The sequence below is a fragment of the Peromyscus californicus genome, unplaced genomic scaffold (assembly GCF_007827085.1).
Source record: "Peromyscus californicus insignis strain IS unplaced genomic scaffold, ASM782708v3 Scaffold_14__1_contigs__length_90479793_seg_2, whole genome shotgun sequence".
NCBI classification, from domain to species: domain Eukaryota; kingdom Metazoa; phylum Chordata; class Mammalia; order Rodentia; family Cricetidae; genus Peromyscus; species Peromyscus californicus.
The window spans coordinates 66,707,734-66,724,261 of record NW_026294436.1 but is presented as its reverse complement, the minus strand read 5'-3'; the positions used below and the strand labels follow the sequence as shown (position 1 = coordinate 66,724,261).

The 16,528-nt window shown below is 43.1% G+C and overlaps 1 protein-coding gene across 9 annotated transcripts in view; it reads left to right on the top strand.

Annotated features, from left to right (window-relative positions):
* Nucleotides 1-1,739: 1,739 nt before the first annotated feature.
* Nucleotides 1,740-16,528, top strand: part of Enah (ENAH actin regulator) — a 107,208-nt gene continuing 92,419 nt past the window's right edge. For 8 of the 9 annotated variants that reach the window (XM_052737855.1, XM_052737853.1, XM_052737850.1 and 5 more), the window contains exon 1: nucleotides 1,952-2,273. In XM_052737855.1, coding sequence (XP_052593815.1) covers nucleotides 2,227-2,273 — 47 coding nt within the window. In that variant the 5' untranslated portion in view covers nucleotides 1,952-2,226. Of the gene's footprint in view, nucleotides 1,932-1,951; nucleotides 2,274-16,528 lie in introns of those variants that run through there. The other variant, XM_052737846.1, reaches the window with a different exon arrangement.

Here is a 16,528-nt window from a genome sequence, read left to right as displayed (position 1 = left end):
GGGCTTCCTTCCAAAAAGCGCATTGTCTTTGTTGAGCTCTGAAACCAGGAGGCTTTTCATAGTTAAAAACAGGTTATGCTGTTCTTCTCCAGACAAGCCAGGCATTGACCAAGGGATGACTATAATGTGTTCGATTTTCATTTGAAGGTGCACACATTCCCAGCACTCATTAACTATCTTTTGAATCGTAGCCCGTTTCATAGGGAACATCAAACTTTTGAATGGATTCCTGCAGTATTGGTAGGTCCTCCATTTTGGATGCAATAGGAATCCCGTAGCAGTGAAACCTTTCTATCCTATTCCAGTCATCTTGAATGCCGCTCCCACAAGCGGGCTATTTGTCCAGTTTAAATTTTTATTAGATTACTGGATTTTTTTTTTTTTCCTTTTTGGATACTAACACTCCCCCACCCCCACCCCCTTTACAAATTCGGGCTTCTCAGACGGCCCCTGCACCATCTGACTGTAGAACATTCGCCGCGTTAGTATTTTACATCTACCTTTTCAAGGAGGTGAGCTCCAGACTAGGTGAAAGACAGAACATTTTAAAATTATCCTCCGTTCCCATCCCTCCCCGCCCCCGGCCGGGATTCCCTTTCAGCTGGTGACGACAGAAAGGGTTCCACGGGCTGCGTCTCTCTCTCTCTCTCGCGGCTGCACAGGGTTCCGCGTGCCTCGGGCCACCGCGTTTCCCGACACCAATGCCTTTAGCTCTGCGTGCGTGCGTGTGTGTGTGTGTATGTGTGTGTGTGCGTGTGTGTGTGCAGTCATCCGCGTGCCGTGCGCGCCTCGCCCGGGTCCCCGCACGCTCGGGGGGTCCTGGGGAACCCGGAGGGTGGGGGGGGGGACGACACGGGACGACGACGACGATGACCACGTTCTGCGTGTTCGGGACTCCCCTCCACCCCGCCCCTCACCCGGGGAGGAGGAGGTGGGAGCGGGGGGGGGGGGGGAAGAGTCGCGCCGCAGCGGGGACGCGCGGGAGGTGGGGACGCCGGCGACTGCGGGATGCCTGCCCGCGCGCCCGAGTCCCCTCCGCGTTCGCGCCGGGCGAGTCACGCCTCCTCGCGGTCCGCTCCCTCCACCTCAGCCTCGGGGCAGCGGGAAAGGGCGGCGGCGGCGGCGGCAGGAGAGCGAGGTCAAGGGCAGAGCGGGCGCCGAGCTCTCTCCCCCCCCCACCTCCCCCCAAGTCCTCGGACCGCAGGGGGCGCGGAGCCGGGTGGGCGGCAACAAAGGGCCGCCGCCCGGGCCGCCCGGGCCGCCGCCCCGCAGTCCCCCTCGCGCGCGCTGCCCCTCGCCCCGGGAGAGAGAGAGAGGGGGAGGGGGGGGGAAGCGGGCGACGCGGGAGCGGCGGGGGCGGCGGGAGGAGGGCGGCGCCTGCGTGCTCCTCCGCCGCCCCGCCCCCGGCGCCCCGCGGCGAGCCCGGCTCTCCTCCCGCGGCTGCAGCAGCTGCCGGTTCCTCACGGCCTCGGCGGCGGCGGCGCGCTCGGAGCGGCCTGTGGAGCGGCGGGCAGCGGGGCGGGCGAGCGAGCGGACGGGCGCGCGGCCCCGGCGGCTCCCGTCTGAGGCGAAGGACGAGGGTCGGCGGGGAGGAGGAGGCGGCGACGCAGGCGGCGGCGGCGGCGGAGGAGGAGGAGGAGGAGGAGGAGGAGGCGGCGGCCGCCGCCGCCGGGGAAGCCGCTCGGCGCCTCGGCCCCCGCGCCCCCCTCCTCACTCAGCCCCGTGGTCGCTCGCGCTCGGCGGGCCGGCGCCGCGCCTCCGCGCGCGGAGATGGTGTAGCCCGGTCGCCGGAGCCGGAGCCGCCTCTGCTCGCGCGTCCCCGCGGCGTCCGCCTCGCCGCCTGAGGAGAGAGAGAGAGAGAGAGAGAGAGAGACCCTCTCTGCTCGGCGTCTCCCGCGCCGGGGGAGCCTCGGCGCCGTCGGCACCATGAGGTGAGGGGCGCGCGGGCCGCCAGCCATTGTGCCGCGGCGGCGCGAGCGCTCTGCGTGGACCCGCCTGCCCCCGGCCCGCGGCGGCGGCGGCTCTCCCGGCTCTTCCCCACTCCCTTTTGTCCCTTCGGGTTTCTCCTCCCCTCCCCGCCCCCCACCCTGCCCTGGCCTTCGGATTTGGGGGAGGGGGTCCGTCCGTGTGCTCCCAGATGCTCTTCTTCCACCCAGGATCCCCCTTCCTCTGTTTAATTTGCCTGCTCCCTCCTTCCCCCCGGCCTCGGCTAGCGAAACCCAGGAGATGGGGAGGGGCTCGACCATCGTAGAGTGGTGGTTGCCGACAGACAGGTATTTGCCGTCTCTATGCAAAACATCCCCGGTACTTTTAGTACAAAGCTGCAGTTAATTTAAAAAAAAAAAAAAAAGAGGGGTGGCGGGGGGGGTGGGGGGGGGGTGGGGGAGGAAAGTTTGAGAGGTCTGAAATCCCTGCGGGGAATAAAGTGCCTCGCTGGTCGGGGTGAAGCCGAGGAGCGGAGGAAGGTGAAATTTCCCGGTGGTGGGGGAAGGGCGAGAATTTACTAGGTTTCCCCTGGCGGGGGCCAGGGGAAGGCTGGGATAAGTTGTTGGAGGTTTGTAAGCCCGGGCGGGGGAGGGTTTTGTTTGGAAAGCCCTTCTCTCCCGTTCTGTAGCAGGCTGTGTTGCATTGCAGCAGGAGCCGCAGCTTTTCCCTTCCTCTGTTACCGGTACCGCGATTCTTTTCTCCAGCCCCGAAGGAAAGAATTGGATGTACCGTCGTGAAACGCTCTCTGATTGATACGATGGAACAGATGGTGTGATGTTTTTCGGGGTTTTTTTGTTTGTTTGTTTCTCCGGTTGTGTAGGAGAATAAAACCGTGATGTGGTGTGTCATTCATTGGAGGAACCCCCCCACCCCATCCCCCCAAGCTTTTTCTAAGCTTGTGTTGTGTCCATGACCTCCTGTTTTTGGATTCGTGCAAGACTTAGTGAGAAATGGGACTTCCTAGACTGAAGGCTGATCCATTTTGCGTTATCATCCTTGAAGGCCTTCGTTTTGGGTTAAACAATCGTGGATGAAGTAAATTACTCCATTTCTTTCTCCTGAGATAGTCTTTCAGTTCATTTGGATTTGAATCTCCTTTGTGTTAAAGATTAATGGCCAGCCGTTGCCAAGACCTTTATAATGTAATGCCACGAGATTTGAATGATACAATTACAAATGCCTTCTCTTTGGCATGAAAATGTTTTGTCATTGGAGTTTTCCCCCCTCATTTTAAGTAAGTCCCGTTTTATAAACTTTAGTTTTTATATTACCCCCCCCCCCCCCCCCCCCCCCCCGCAAATCAAGGTTGAACACAGTCCCGTTTCACTTCTAAGTATTTTGTGTGTTGTGTTCACTTAAGTTGACTATGAATTTTTCCGATTCCAAGTGTCAGATCTTTATTTATGTTAGTCTTAGATTTTTGCTTAATGCTAACTGACCCCTTTTCCTTAGTGATTTCACAAAGCTATTTCAGATGTTTAAAAAGTAATTATGGTGTACAAACCAGAAATCAAGATTTATCTTTGTAAAATGCAGGGCGAGAAACTTCAGTTACATTTTTGTGCATTTTTCTTAAGCTACTGGTGGCCTTGAAAATTCAGGAACTGTTAACAAAATACATGACTGCTCTGTCATATAATATTACATGCTGTTGATTACTACTTTAGTGACTTAATGCTATAGAGGTCTCATAGAACAAGTTAGTATCCTGTTTTTTCAGACTTGGAATAATTTTCCTAACATTAAAAATACAGAATAAAGTAGGGTATTTTAACATGCAATCAAAGCTATCTGAAGGATTATGAACAAAATATATTAAAGTTTGAAGTATTTGGTAAAACTTAAATACCATACATTGTCTGTCTCAGGTAAATTATGTCTGGACTTAAAAGTTCTAGTTTCCAGTAAAATGTAACTTTGTTTTTTAAGCCATTTTCTTGCTGTCTTTCTTACTAGTTACAGAGAAATTACACTGCAGTATTTCCAGTAGCATGAACATAGAACATCCTCCCCAGGTCTAAGATGTTTGAGCAGTCTACAGTAATTCTTTGTAGGCTGATTTTGAATAATTTAAGAGCAGAAAAGAGGACCAGCTAGTTTTTCACTTTGAAAGACTTTGGATTGTTTGGTAGGTGGTGTGTGCAGCTTGGGCGTGAGCAGTTACTTAGGTAGCTGTGAGTGTAGGATAGCTTGGTATGAGGTAAAAACCGCCAGTGCTGGAAGCAGTTATTGGAATATTTTGGTGTTTAAGAAAGGACTTTTGCTAGTATTTAATCTCAGATGCTGTAGGAAGTAAACGTTAACCTTTTAATGGAATTTTTTTTTTTTTTTTTTTTTTTTTTTTGGTTTTTCGAGACAGGATTTCTCGGTGTAGCTTTGCGCCTTTCCTGGATCTCGCTCTGTAGACCAGGCTGGCCTCGAACTCACAAAGATCCGCCTGCCTCTGCCTCCCGAGTGCTGGGATTAAAGGCGTGTGCCACCACCGCCCGGCTTAATGGAATTTTTTTTAAGTTAAGTGAAGGATCGTTTTAGTGTTTCAAAGACCATCTAGAAATAGGAATATTGAGTAGGAATTTCTATTTAAGTTAGTCAGAACTCAGAAGAAATAAGTATCTTACAGTATTGAGTATTTGTTCTAAGATCTCTCAGATGTTTTAATTTTAGGAACAGCATGTTATTGTCACAATGTAATCTTATACAGAAGGAAACTAAATACTTTACATTCCTGAAAGTCATAAGACATGCCACGCTCCACATTTAAATGCTGTATATAGGTTTATTAAATTTTGATTAGAGGTAGACAGTAAAAAAAGGAAAAAAAGAAGATGGTTTAGTGTTTACACAGGACAATGGAAGAGTTGAGGAGAAAAGCCACAAACCCCAAAATACCAAGCTGGTTTTTGTAGTAGCCTGTTGAGTTTTTGGTTCTATTCTTTTATTTGTGTAATGTTTCAAAAGAGTATGATTCTTTGTGATTGAAAAGTGTATGTTTGGGATTGTGTCTTTTAAACACTAGTTGGTCACTCAAAATTTTATCTTTTACTTTTTTTTTAACAGAAAGAAGAGCCTGTTAGAGTTGAAATACTTACTAGTTCCTTATAGTCTGATCTCTAGGATGAGCTCAGAAAATTTTGGATTGACCATTTTGTGCCATATTGTATGGTCCAGGCTACCGGAACACTAGATACACAAGACTTTCTTATGTAAAAAAGCATAATGGGGTTGTGAGGGTTTGACCAAAGCTACTTACTACTTAATGAGTGATCCTGAGCTAAGCATATAATTTCACTCTCTCTCTCACACACACACACACACACACACACACACACACACACACACACACACACACACCATATATACAGATCATGGTAAATAGCAGTATATATGTATATAGTTTGTTTGCTTTTTGAGACTGGGTCTCAGGTATTCTATCCTGGCTTCGGACTCAAATGTATAACTGAGGATGACTTTAATTCTGATTTTCCCACCTCTCCCATCAGAATGCTAGGATTATGGACTTGTGGCAACATGGACAGCTTTATGCTGTGCTGGGAATTGTATGCAGGGCTTGCTACATACTAGACAAGCATTCTGCCAACGGAATACATCTGTGCCCCCAGTGTATAGAGAGTTAATTCCTTACTGAATTTTGAGGATCAGATAATAGAAGATGCTTTGTGAGCTTCCCTTGTTTTAAGATTAAAAACTCATTTTAGACTAGTTGCACAAAACTTTTGGGCAGTTTGCTTCACCATTGGCCTTATTAAAGGATGTCAAATAGGTTACATTTTGCTAATGTAGTCCAATAGGTAGTGGCTAATATGCAGATAAGGCATTGATACATTTCTGGGATTGATGAGGAAGAATGCCATGTATTCATTAGTACTGTTTGCTTGAGATATGGGTTCAGAGAGTGGTTACAGGAATACTACTTATCAAACGTTTTATGCCCAGCTGTATTGGTTAGGTGAAGGAAACTTTTTTCAGCTTTCTTTCTGTGTATATGTTTGGTCTTTGAAACTTTTTATGGTTTTGCTACCTTAATTTATAGTAACAATAAATTTAATACACATTTGAGAGAAGTACAGTCAAGGGACAGAAAATTCAGGTTATCTGAACTGTCTTGTTAATTGAATATATTGGTAAAAAGATAATCCTATTTCACAGGATTGTGGTATCAAGTTATAGATCCATGAAAGGATGTAAATAGTAGTCTCCCCTCCCATGGGTCCCCATTTATGCTTGCAGCTGATGAATAAGTGACCCTTGCACAGATATTTATTTTAGAAGTAGGAGCCACATCTTCATTTTTTTTGAATGTTAATATTATAGGTGTTAAGTGAATAAGCCTTGAATAAGAGTGTGGATAAATAGATAAAATTTAACTTATATAAAGTACTCAGGGTTTGGGGTATTTTATTAATCCATTTGGAATAAGCAAAATAATTAGGCTCCATTTGGCCAGTAAAGAGGAAATTATATTAATCGTTTTAATATTTTATCCTACATACAACTTTAGATCAGGGGTTATTATGTAACTTTTAAAATACCCAGTCTTTATTGTGATAGTAAGGAAGTATTTGGAAAAAGGAGTGTCGGTTGTAGTTGTGAGCTAGTAAATAGATACTTAAACCCTTATGTTTCCTTTCTTACCCCCACTTGACACCGTCTTTTAAATTAATGAGTAGAATTGAGGGGAAATAAAACTTAAAGATGATCTGAGTTGAGGAACCACAGGAGATGCCTCTCCAAATATAAGTTTGAGAATTTTGCTTTATGGGAAAACACAAAGAGCCCAGTCTTCCTTGTGATACCTTCTGAGATGTAGTCCCTAAATTGTCTCCCTCCCTTCCTCCCTCCCTCCCTCCCTTCCTCCCTCCCTCCCTCCCTCCCTCCCTCCCTCCCTCCCTCCCTTCCTTCTCCCTTCCTCCCTTCCTCCCTCCCTCCTTCCCTCCCTCCTTCCTTCCTTCCTTTTTCCTTTGGTTCTAAAGGATCTAATACTTTACTCCCAAGACGTACCACGAGCCCAGCGCTCTGCATTTTCATATCTGCGTTACCAGTAAAATACTTGGCAAATACTGTCTATATCCAAATGTGTTTGACTTTGTGTGGTATTCTTTTAGAATCTTACGTACTAACAGTAATAGTCACGGTTTTGGAGTGCCTTGTAACATTCTAGAACTGTACTGGGTACAGCTCTGGTAGGATGTGGTGTAGTATTGCAGATATAAGTACTAATAAAAATTAAACAAATTAAACAAAACCCAGCATCACTACTACAAGATGGATATAGAATTTGTTTCTTACTCATTACCAAAGCTCAGAAGTAGCCAGAGCCTCAGATTCAGGTTTGTCTACCCCCAGAACTCTTTGGACTGTATTTCCTTGACTTGATTGTAAAATACTAAATGAATAGATAGAATATCCTGTTTTTTAGTGTCTGATCAGAGACTCAAACATGTTTGAGCAACAGACTTAAGTATCTGTTTTGGTTTAACTTGTGTCCACAGTACTCTTGTTTTTTTCTTCTTCAGTACTTGAGACCCCAGTTTTATTTTCTCAAAGCTGGAGAGTGAAAGTTTAGGGCCACTGGGGTCTGTTGAGGGCTCTTTGTTGTCACTTGGTAGAATGGGAGTGGGTCAGGATTGATGGCTAGAGATTTTCTCTCTTACAAAGCCATCAGTCTTATTGGCTTGGAGTTCACTTAACCATACTTACCTCATAAAAGTCTCCAAATGTAGTTACATGCTGGGTTAGGACATCAGCAATATAAATTGAGAGGACACAATTCAGTCTGTAGAGCAGAACATACTTGCATGTTGGCGGGAAAAAGGTAATCTGTGTAACGTTTGTACTAATCATAGATGAGCCTTTTTAAAAGTAACTAGAAACAATTTATTAAAGAAAAGTGTGTATGGGGGAACTAGTACACCTAAATCACTTAACGATTTTTGGAAAGGTATTTATATTGGGAAGTTTCCGTATTAGAATTTTAACATACAACTTGCCTTTTGATGTGAAACAATGTATGTGTATCTAAGTGTTAAGTAAATGATACAGTGTACAAATGGCATGGTATAGAGTAAAGAGTACAGACTTTGAAGTCAGCTCTGGATTAGCATTCTAGTTTTGACATCTACTAACTGATTTTTAAGTAGTTTGTGACTTTTTATTTTATTTAGATTTGAATTTCTTCTGTAAAATTGAAATAATTTCTGCTTTGCAGAGTTGTTAGGAAAATTAAGGCTCTGGCATAACACTTGGCACACAAAATGGGCTTGATAAGAATAAATCCTCTATTTCTAGGAAAGTCTAACATCTTAATAGTTTATGTTAAGAATTTGGAAAGTGGCTGGGAGGTGGTGGCGCACGCCTTTAATCCCTGGGAGGCAGAGGCAGGCGGATCTCTGAGTTTGAGGCCAGCCTGGTCTATAGGGAGAGTTCCAGGACAGCCTGGGCTACAAAGAGAAACCCTGTCTGGAAAAACAAACAAAAATGGAAGTATTGATACATTGCACCATGTGGATAGAAATATGCTAAAAGAAGGAAGCTAGATCCAAAAGGCCACATCCTTGGTGATTCTGTTATTATATTAGTGGTTGTCAGGAGTGAGGGAGGAGTGGGAAGTTGGGTATGTTTTACGAGCATGGTTGTGCCTTCTCTGTGACACAGTGAAAAATGTTGAATTGCTGGTGGAACCTTTTGTATATATTAAAAGGTGAATTTTATAGTGCCTGAGTTAGAGCTCAACTTCTGTCTCCAGGCCTTAGGGTTATTCATGTTAGTTTTTCACTAGAATAGACAATACCAAAAGAAAAACCTCATCTGCTTCTTATATTTACCCCTGGCCCTTTTGTTACTTTGAATTAATATTGACAACTTCATGTTTCCTTAATGAAGAGGGACTGAAGATATAACACTGGGCTGATTTTTCTGGGGAACTAGCTATGGAAGCGCTTAGGTTGAAACCTTGACAGTGGTGCCTCTGAGAAGCCTGGGCAAGTTATAGAGTCTTATATTACTGCTAAATTAACGATAGTTTCCTTGTTATAAATAAAAATGAGAGGCTGGCGAGATGGCTCCGCAGGTCTGAAGGTGCCTGCCACCCAGCCTGATGACCTAAGTTTGATCCTGGGACCGTCCTGGTAGAAGGAAAGAACAGCCTCTGCGGGTTGTGCTCTGACCTCCTGTACCTGTGGCCCACACTCCCCCTCTCCCAAAAGTTCTAAAAACAATAAATAGTGACGAAAAGCCACCACTCAAGTGTGATGAAGCACATCTATAGGCTCTTTAGAAAACTGTTTAGTCTGAGTGCTGTTTTCCTTGAGTCTGTTTACAGTAATCTCAGATACCAGTGAGAGCTTTGTCTTGGGAATAAGATAGCCACGATGACATTTTTAGATGAACTGTACTTTTCCAGTGGAAAAGGCCTGCTGGAATACCTGATCTTGGTAACAGTGTGTTCTTATAGTTCTTTAGTGGTTATTTTAGGATTCCTTTTGCCTCTCTAGCAAATTCTGAGAGTCTCTTGAAGCTCCATGTTAAGACCCTTTTATCTGTTTTGTCCTCTCTTACATTTTCATAGGTACATTGTTCTGAATTCATTGATTGTATTTGTCTGTTATTCCTGTCTAGTCTGTTATCTCTACAGTAGTCAGATATTTCTGATTCGGATTTTAGCTCAGCCTTATCCTTTGCAACCTTCCATGTCTGCTGTTGCTCTTAGAATTAAAGAAATAAAGAACTTCTTTACCATGGCCTCAGTCCTACATGATTGTTTCCACACTGTGATTCCAAAGTTAGTAGACTAGCCAATAAGATAAATCCCCCAAATGACTTATAAATAAAGACATGCTTGGAAATTACCCATTCCCTTGTACTTGGCTTAGTGAGGGATGACGTAAGAAAAATCCTTGATACCGTGAGGCTAGGGACTGTTTTACATATTTGTGGTTGATTTTCTTCTAAATAGTGCCAGTTACACATGCTATTTGAATTTCCTGTAGTATTTATACTTCTTAGTTACAAGAGATTGCCAATGCTACTTTGTTTTCATTTAAAAATGTTGAGTTTTGGAGCTGAGGATTGAACCCAGTACCTTGCTTAGCATGCCCCTGGTATTTTTACTTGTCAAATCATAGTTATATTATGTTTTGGAGTGCAGTAGGATGTTTGATACATATGTGAAATGATTAAAATAAAACCAGTTAGCTATTGCCTTGCTTGATATATTTTTGTGATGGTATATTTGAGGTTGACTGTTTTGAAATATACGGTATTATTGACTAGAGTTAACCTGCTGTACAGTAAATCTCATGCCCCACTATATTTTGTATTGCCTAAATAAAGTGTGTAGTGGGTCCCCATGTGACCCCCCTCCTTTTCCTTTTAAGAGGTCACATCCCTCCTTCCGGCGCTATAACCCAAGGTTATGGGCAGAGCAAAAGTACCTTTTGCTCTGCTTTAAGGGAGTTGCCTTTGAATGCCATCTTTTAACCTTATATATTCTTCTGAATGTGGAAGTTTTCCATCTTGCGGGGCAGGCAGTCAGGTTTAACAGAATTACACCTATGAAGGACAGCAAGATGACTCAGGTAAAGGTGGTTGCTGCCAAACCTGAGGCAAAAGACAGGAACTGCAGGTTGTCCTCTGACCTTCCCACCTAAGAGTGTTCTGGTGGGCACTCACACACACACAGACTTGAAAAAATTAAAGTAAGAGCAGTCTCTGAGACCTTGTCTATCCCAGATCTCAATTTCTTTTCTCCATAAAGTGGGATTAATAATTAGTTGCCATATTTTTGAGACTTAACATACTAAGTTTAGAAGATTTCTCTATTTAGAATTCTCGTGTGTGTGTGTGTGGGGTGTGTGTGTGTGTGTGTGTGTGTGTGTGTGTGTGTGAGTAAATCTGAATTTTATAAGGCGAGCAGTAGGCTGGGAACACAGAAGAGTTGGTGTTGAGTGCTGGGGTGTTGTTCAGTAATAGAATATATGTTTCACATGTGCAAAACCTAGCTTCAGCCCTACCACTAGAGGGTGTTAGAAAAAGGAATAAGTTGATTTTGAATCTTGAGTCGGGAATTTGTGGATATGCCTAGTATGGTAGAAAGTCAGATAGGACTTCTGTGTTTTTGTGTTTTCTAGCTTCTGGTCTTTGTTCAAATTCCTTGACTTGTAGATAAACACCTTTACTTTATGCTTCTCTGATCATAAAATTCTGGTTTTCTATTAACATGATACCCCCATTTGTTTGAGGCAGGGTCTTACTTTATGCATGCTGCCTAAGTACCTTAGCTTCTTAAGTACTAGTGTTACAAGTGTGTACCACCATGCCTAGTAATACATTTTCCTTTTATAAGAATTCCAGCCATATAGGATTAAGGGCCTAACATTGTGTCCCTTCTGTAGTGACTCTTTATAAGCAAGGTCTTATTTTGAGATACGTCCTAAGTCTTAGCCTGAGTTTTCCATCTTGATATATATCACAACTTTGGTCTCATTCATCTCTCACTTTGGTTTGACAAGTGGTCTCATGACAGATATAGAAGGAAATTTGTGTATATGTCTAAAAAAATACATGCAAAGATTCAGGATAAAGCTACTAGCACTAATAAATGCAGAGTTGGAGGGTCTGAGATCATACAAAAAGCAGTTTTGTTTCTGTACACCAGCAATGAACTATTAAAAAAGAAAAGCAGTTTCGCCAGGCGGTGGTGGTGCACGCCTTTAATCCCAGCACTCGGGAGGCAGAGCCAGGTGGATCTCTGTGAGTTTGAGGCCAGATTGGGCTACCAAGTGAGTTCCAGGAAAGGTGCAAAGCCACACAGAGAAACCCTGTCTCGAAACAAACAAACAACAACAACAACAAAACGAATAAGAAAAGCAGTTTCATTTGTAATAGTATCTAAAGGAATAAAATGCCAAGGAGTAAATTTAATTAAGGAGTTAAAATTTGTATTCTGAAAACTGAGAATTTTCTAGAAGAAATAAAAGATCTAAAAAAATGAAAACATAATTATTGAGGACATTGATACCCCAAATGATGCATATGAACATGTAGTCCTATCAAAATCCTAGTGACGTTCTTTGAAATCCAGAATTGATAGTGGAATTTCAGGGGACCCAAAATAACCTTAAAAAGCAGAATTAGAGGATCTATATGTCCAAAACTTACTAAAATGGACTGGTGAGATGGCTCAGCTGGTCAAGACACTTGCTACCAAGACTGGTGACCTGAATTATATCCCCAGGACCCACATGGTAGAAGAGAACTTACTCTCTACTGTAAATTCTAATGTGTGTATACACACACACACACACACACACACACACACACACACACACACACACCAAAAAACAAAAACAAAACAAAACAAAACAAAAAACAAAAAACCCCAAACAAACAAACAAAAAAACATTTTTAGAAGTCTTACTGAAGTGCTACAGTGATCAAAATATTCCAGTCCTGGCATAAAGACAGACCTACAGACCAGTGGATAGAAAAGAGTCCAAACAAACTCTCAGGTGTGCTGGTCAGTCTATTTTCAGCAAGAGTGAAAGCCTTCTGGGTGTGTTGACTTGGACTGTAATTCCAGCCCTGGGGAGGATGAGGCAGGAGGTTTGCTGCTAGGTTGAGGCTAGGTTGAGCTACAGAATGAGACCATCTTACTCTAAACACTCCCCCAAAACAACCAAATGGACAAACAACCCAAGAAAGGCAAGAAGAGTGATAAGATCATGCAGTGGGGAAAGATTATCTTCTTTTTAACAAGTGATATGAATGAGATTTTAGTGCTTTTCCCACAGGTTCAGTGTACACACACACACACACACACACACACACACACGTACGTACGTTTCTGATTGTTGATACTAGACATCTGGGCTACACGAGATCTCTGACAATAGAAGCACACAAAAATTATTAATTGACATAAGCCTGTTTCTATATTAGGAGTTTTCCAAAGGAAAACATGCTTTTGAATTTTAGTACTAGTGAAATGTAAAAAAAAAAAAAATAAAGCTCTTCGAAAGAATGTGTGTTTCACTGTTTAGTGCAAATAGTTTTAAACTTCACTCATTTTAAAATTAAATTTATTTTGAGGTGGGGCCTGGGTGTGTATCCCTGACTGAGTTCTAACAGGCAGTGTAACCAGGCTAGCCTTGAACTTGTGCAGATTCTTCAGCCTCCCACCTGTGGAGACTACAGCCAGTGCACTATCACTCTTTGAAAGATAACACTTTTTTTTTTCTTCTTCTTTTTTTGGTCTGTGTCTGTGTGTGGTGTGTTTGAATGCGTGTGTGGAGGCCAGGGGTTAATGTCACGTATCCTTCTTGATCACTCTTGATCACTTTCCACCTTATACATTGAGACAGGGTCTCATTGGAACCAAGAACTCACCATTTTGGCTTCCTGTTTTCCTGGAGATCAGAGGACATAGATAGCCATCTATAAACAGGAGCCAGGTGGTGGCAGCACACGCCTTTAATCCCAGCACTGGGAGGCAGAGCCAGGCGGATCTCTGTGAGTTCGAGGCCAGCCTGGTCTACAAAGAGAGTTCCAGGACAGCCAAGATTAAAGGTGTACGCCACCCCTGCCTGGTTCCTGTTTATTGATGGCTATCTATGTCCTCTGATCTCCAGGCAAACTTTATTTATTGACATACAAATAAAATACCACCACATTTCAGCACAAATAAAATATCACCACAGCCTCCTGACTAGCCAGCTTGCTCCACAAATCCCATATCTTCCTCCGAAGCTTTTGGATTACAGGTGGGTGGTTACCATGCCATCCAGCCTTTGTGTGTGTGTGTGTGTGTGTGTGTGTGTGTGTGTGTGTGTGTGTGTGTGTGTGCGCGCGTGCGCGCACGCTCAAGATCTCAATTTCAGTTTCCAAACTTGCTCAGCATGCTCTTTCACCTACTGAGCCATCCCCTTCAGATTCAGAAAGATCCATTTTTTTATTCCACAAGTCTGCTGTGAAATCTCCTTATCTATAGGCCTGATAGTTGAATATTGAACACATGCCTGCTATAGGATGAGCTATTGATCATAGAGCGGAACATTATTGGGCTTTGATTTGGGGATGCTATTTACCCATGTTGGTGCAAACCAAGTGGGGTCGACAATTGTATATGACAGTGTTGAATGTTCCTTACATAGGTGAAGTAAACATTGGATAAGCCATTGCTACTGATGAGCATTGGAAGGCCGGCAACCTCACAGATGTTCTCACTGGTCTTCTACAGCGGGGAAACCAAGGCTTAGACCGGTTAGGTGATTGGCTGGAGTCATACCATGGATAAATGGCAGCTGAGATTCAAATCAGAGTCCTTTATGTTAAACATATGGCCTCTTATTAAACATTTCCTTTCAATGTTCACTCCTCAGATTTCACTTTTCATCTTTTAAGATTATATCCATTGCTGTCTGGCTGCACCATGGAGCTTGTGAAGGAAGTAGTAGGAAAGGTGGCAGCATGGGCAAGATTGTATAAAGTTTTAAGGGATGGGTGGTGAAGAAAAACGAGTGTGCCATGTACTTCCTAGGAATTATTTCTTCTAATTCCTTAAGCCATTACACAGTCTGTAGACTGCCCTTGTGCTGGAGTACATAGTTGGTGGTGGAACCTTGTTGGAAACCCAGCTTGGTTTTCTTCCCAAGCTTACATAGTTTGTCTTGAAGTCTCTTTTTCAAAATGGTTTGGAGAACTTTTCTGCTAGTTTAATAACTTGAAACTCAGGGCTTGCGGGGGTTAAGATACAGAGTTTAGAGTCTCTTTGAGCCAGTGTGTACTAAGCTGTGTTTGTATTCTGTATCATAGCCTTCATTTGTAATACACATGAAGTGTATGTGCTTGTTTCTGTGATGTGTAGATCCATTTTAAAGTAGTAAGTTCAAAGTACCCCTCAATTTTCATTATAAATGGATTAACTATTCTATGAATTTAAAGGGCTTCTCATCATTTAAAGTGTTGGGAAGCATTTAAAAAAATTTTTTTTCTGTGTTAAATCTGTCACATCAGGACATTTAAAATAAATAGACAATGCCGGGCGGTGGTGGCGCACGCCTTTAATCCCAGCACTCGGGAGGCAGAGCCAGGCGGATCTCTGTGAGTTCAAGGCCAGCCTGGGCTACCAAGTGAGTTCCAGGAAAGGCGCAAAGCTACACAGAGAAACCCTGTCTCGAAAAACCAAAAAAAAAAATAATAAAATAAATAAATAAATAAATAGACAAACCACAAAACAGTGAAGGTATTTAAAGGTGAGGTAGGAATAACTGCAGTTGTTAACATTTTGTTTGTGAAGTAGGGTTTTATCTGAAAAAGTCTTGTGAAGTGTTATCTGTTTACCTATATGCACAATCCATAGAAATAGTTGAGATTCCAAGATTTAAAATGTTTATAGTTCTTTTTAGTAAATTACAAATTTTAAATCAGCTGAAGGTATCTAGCTATTAAGATACAGGTGTTTGTGCACACACGAGCACTGTTATCTGTTATTTTAAAAACTAAATGGACCTGGGGAGATGGCTTGGCAGGTAGAGCTCCTGTTGCTCTTGCAGAGGAGGGCCAGGTAACCCAGCACCCACAAGGCGGTTTATAACCATCTGTAACTCCAATTCCAGAGAATCTGACTCCCTCTTGGCCTCAGTGGGCACTGTACCACACTTGGCACATGGATATACATGCAGGCAAAAATACCCACGGACACAAAATAAAAAAACAAAACAAAACTAGAACCACCTTACAAATGATGTTTTCAAGTGAAGAATGGCCCCAAAATGAACTTTTGTGTGTAGCCTTGGAGCCTGTCCTGGAACTCACTCTGTAGACCAGGCTGGCCTCGAACTCACAGAGATCCACCTGCCTCTGCCTCCTGAGTGCTGGGAATAAAGGTGTGCGCCACCACCACCTGGCAAGCTTTTGTAGTTTTTTGCTAAATAAGAGAAACAGTAAGAACAGAGAGAAACATGGAGAGTGAAGGTATAACAACACTTTGAAGTTCAAAGTAATTTAGAATTTGAATTTACCATTTTGTAGTTTTAGAAGTATGAATTATTTATATAGTTAGAGTTACATTGGTAGTATATGCAAATACATATATATTTTTGCATACTTCGTTACCTTGATAGAGTTAATTGTGGCTTGGCAAATCGAGAAAGGGAGTCTTGTACTGTTTTCAGATTGCAGAATCTTGTTGCTATGCAACAAACAATGTCAGTCAGCATTGGGTATAGTAAATTGGTATCCTCTGTCCCTTTTCACCACATGCTCATTTTGTAAGTGGTTTGGGGCTATTTTGTAAATTTTTGTTTTAAAACCGACATTTAAAGATTTTTGTTGCTATTCATAATTGGTTGTATTTAAGGTTCATGGAGTTTTTCTGCATGTAGAAGACACTAAAATGCTTGTGCTGGGAGAGTTTATAGATGTGTCCAAGTTGTTTCAGGTTAGAACAGTGTATTTTGGTTTTGTTACTGAAAAGATAGCACCAACTTCCAGAGTGTATTTTTGCTGAGAATTCAAGTTAAATATT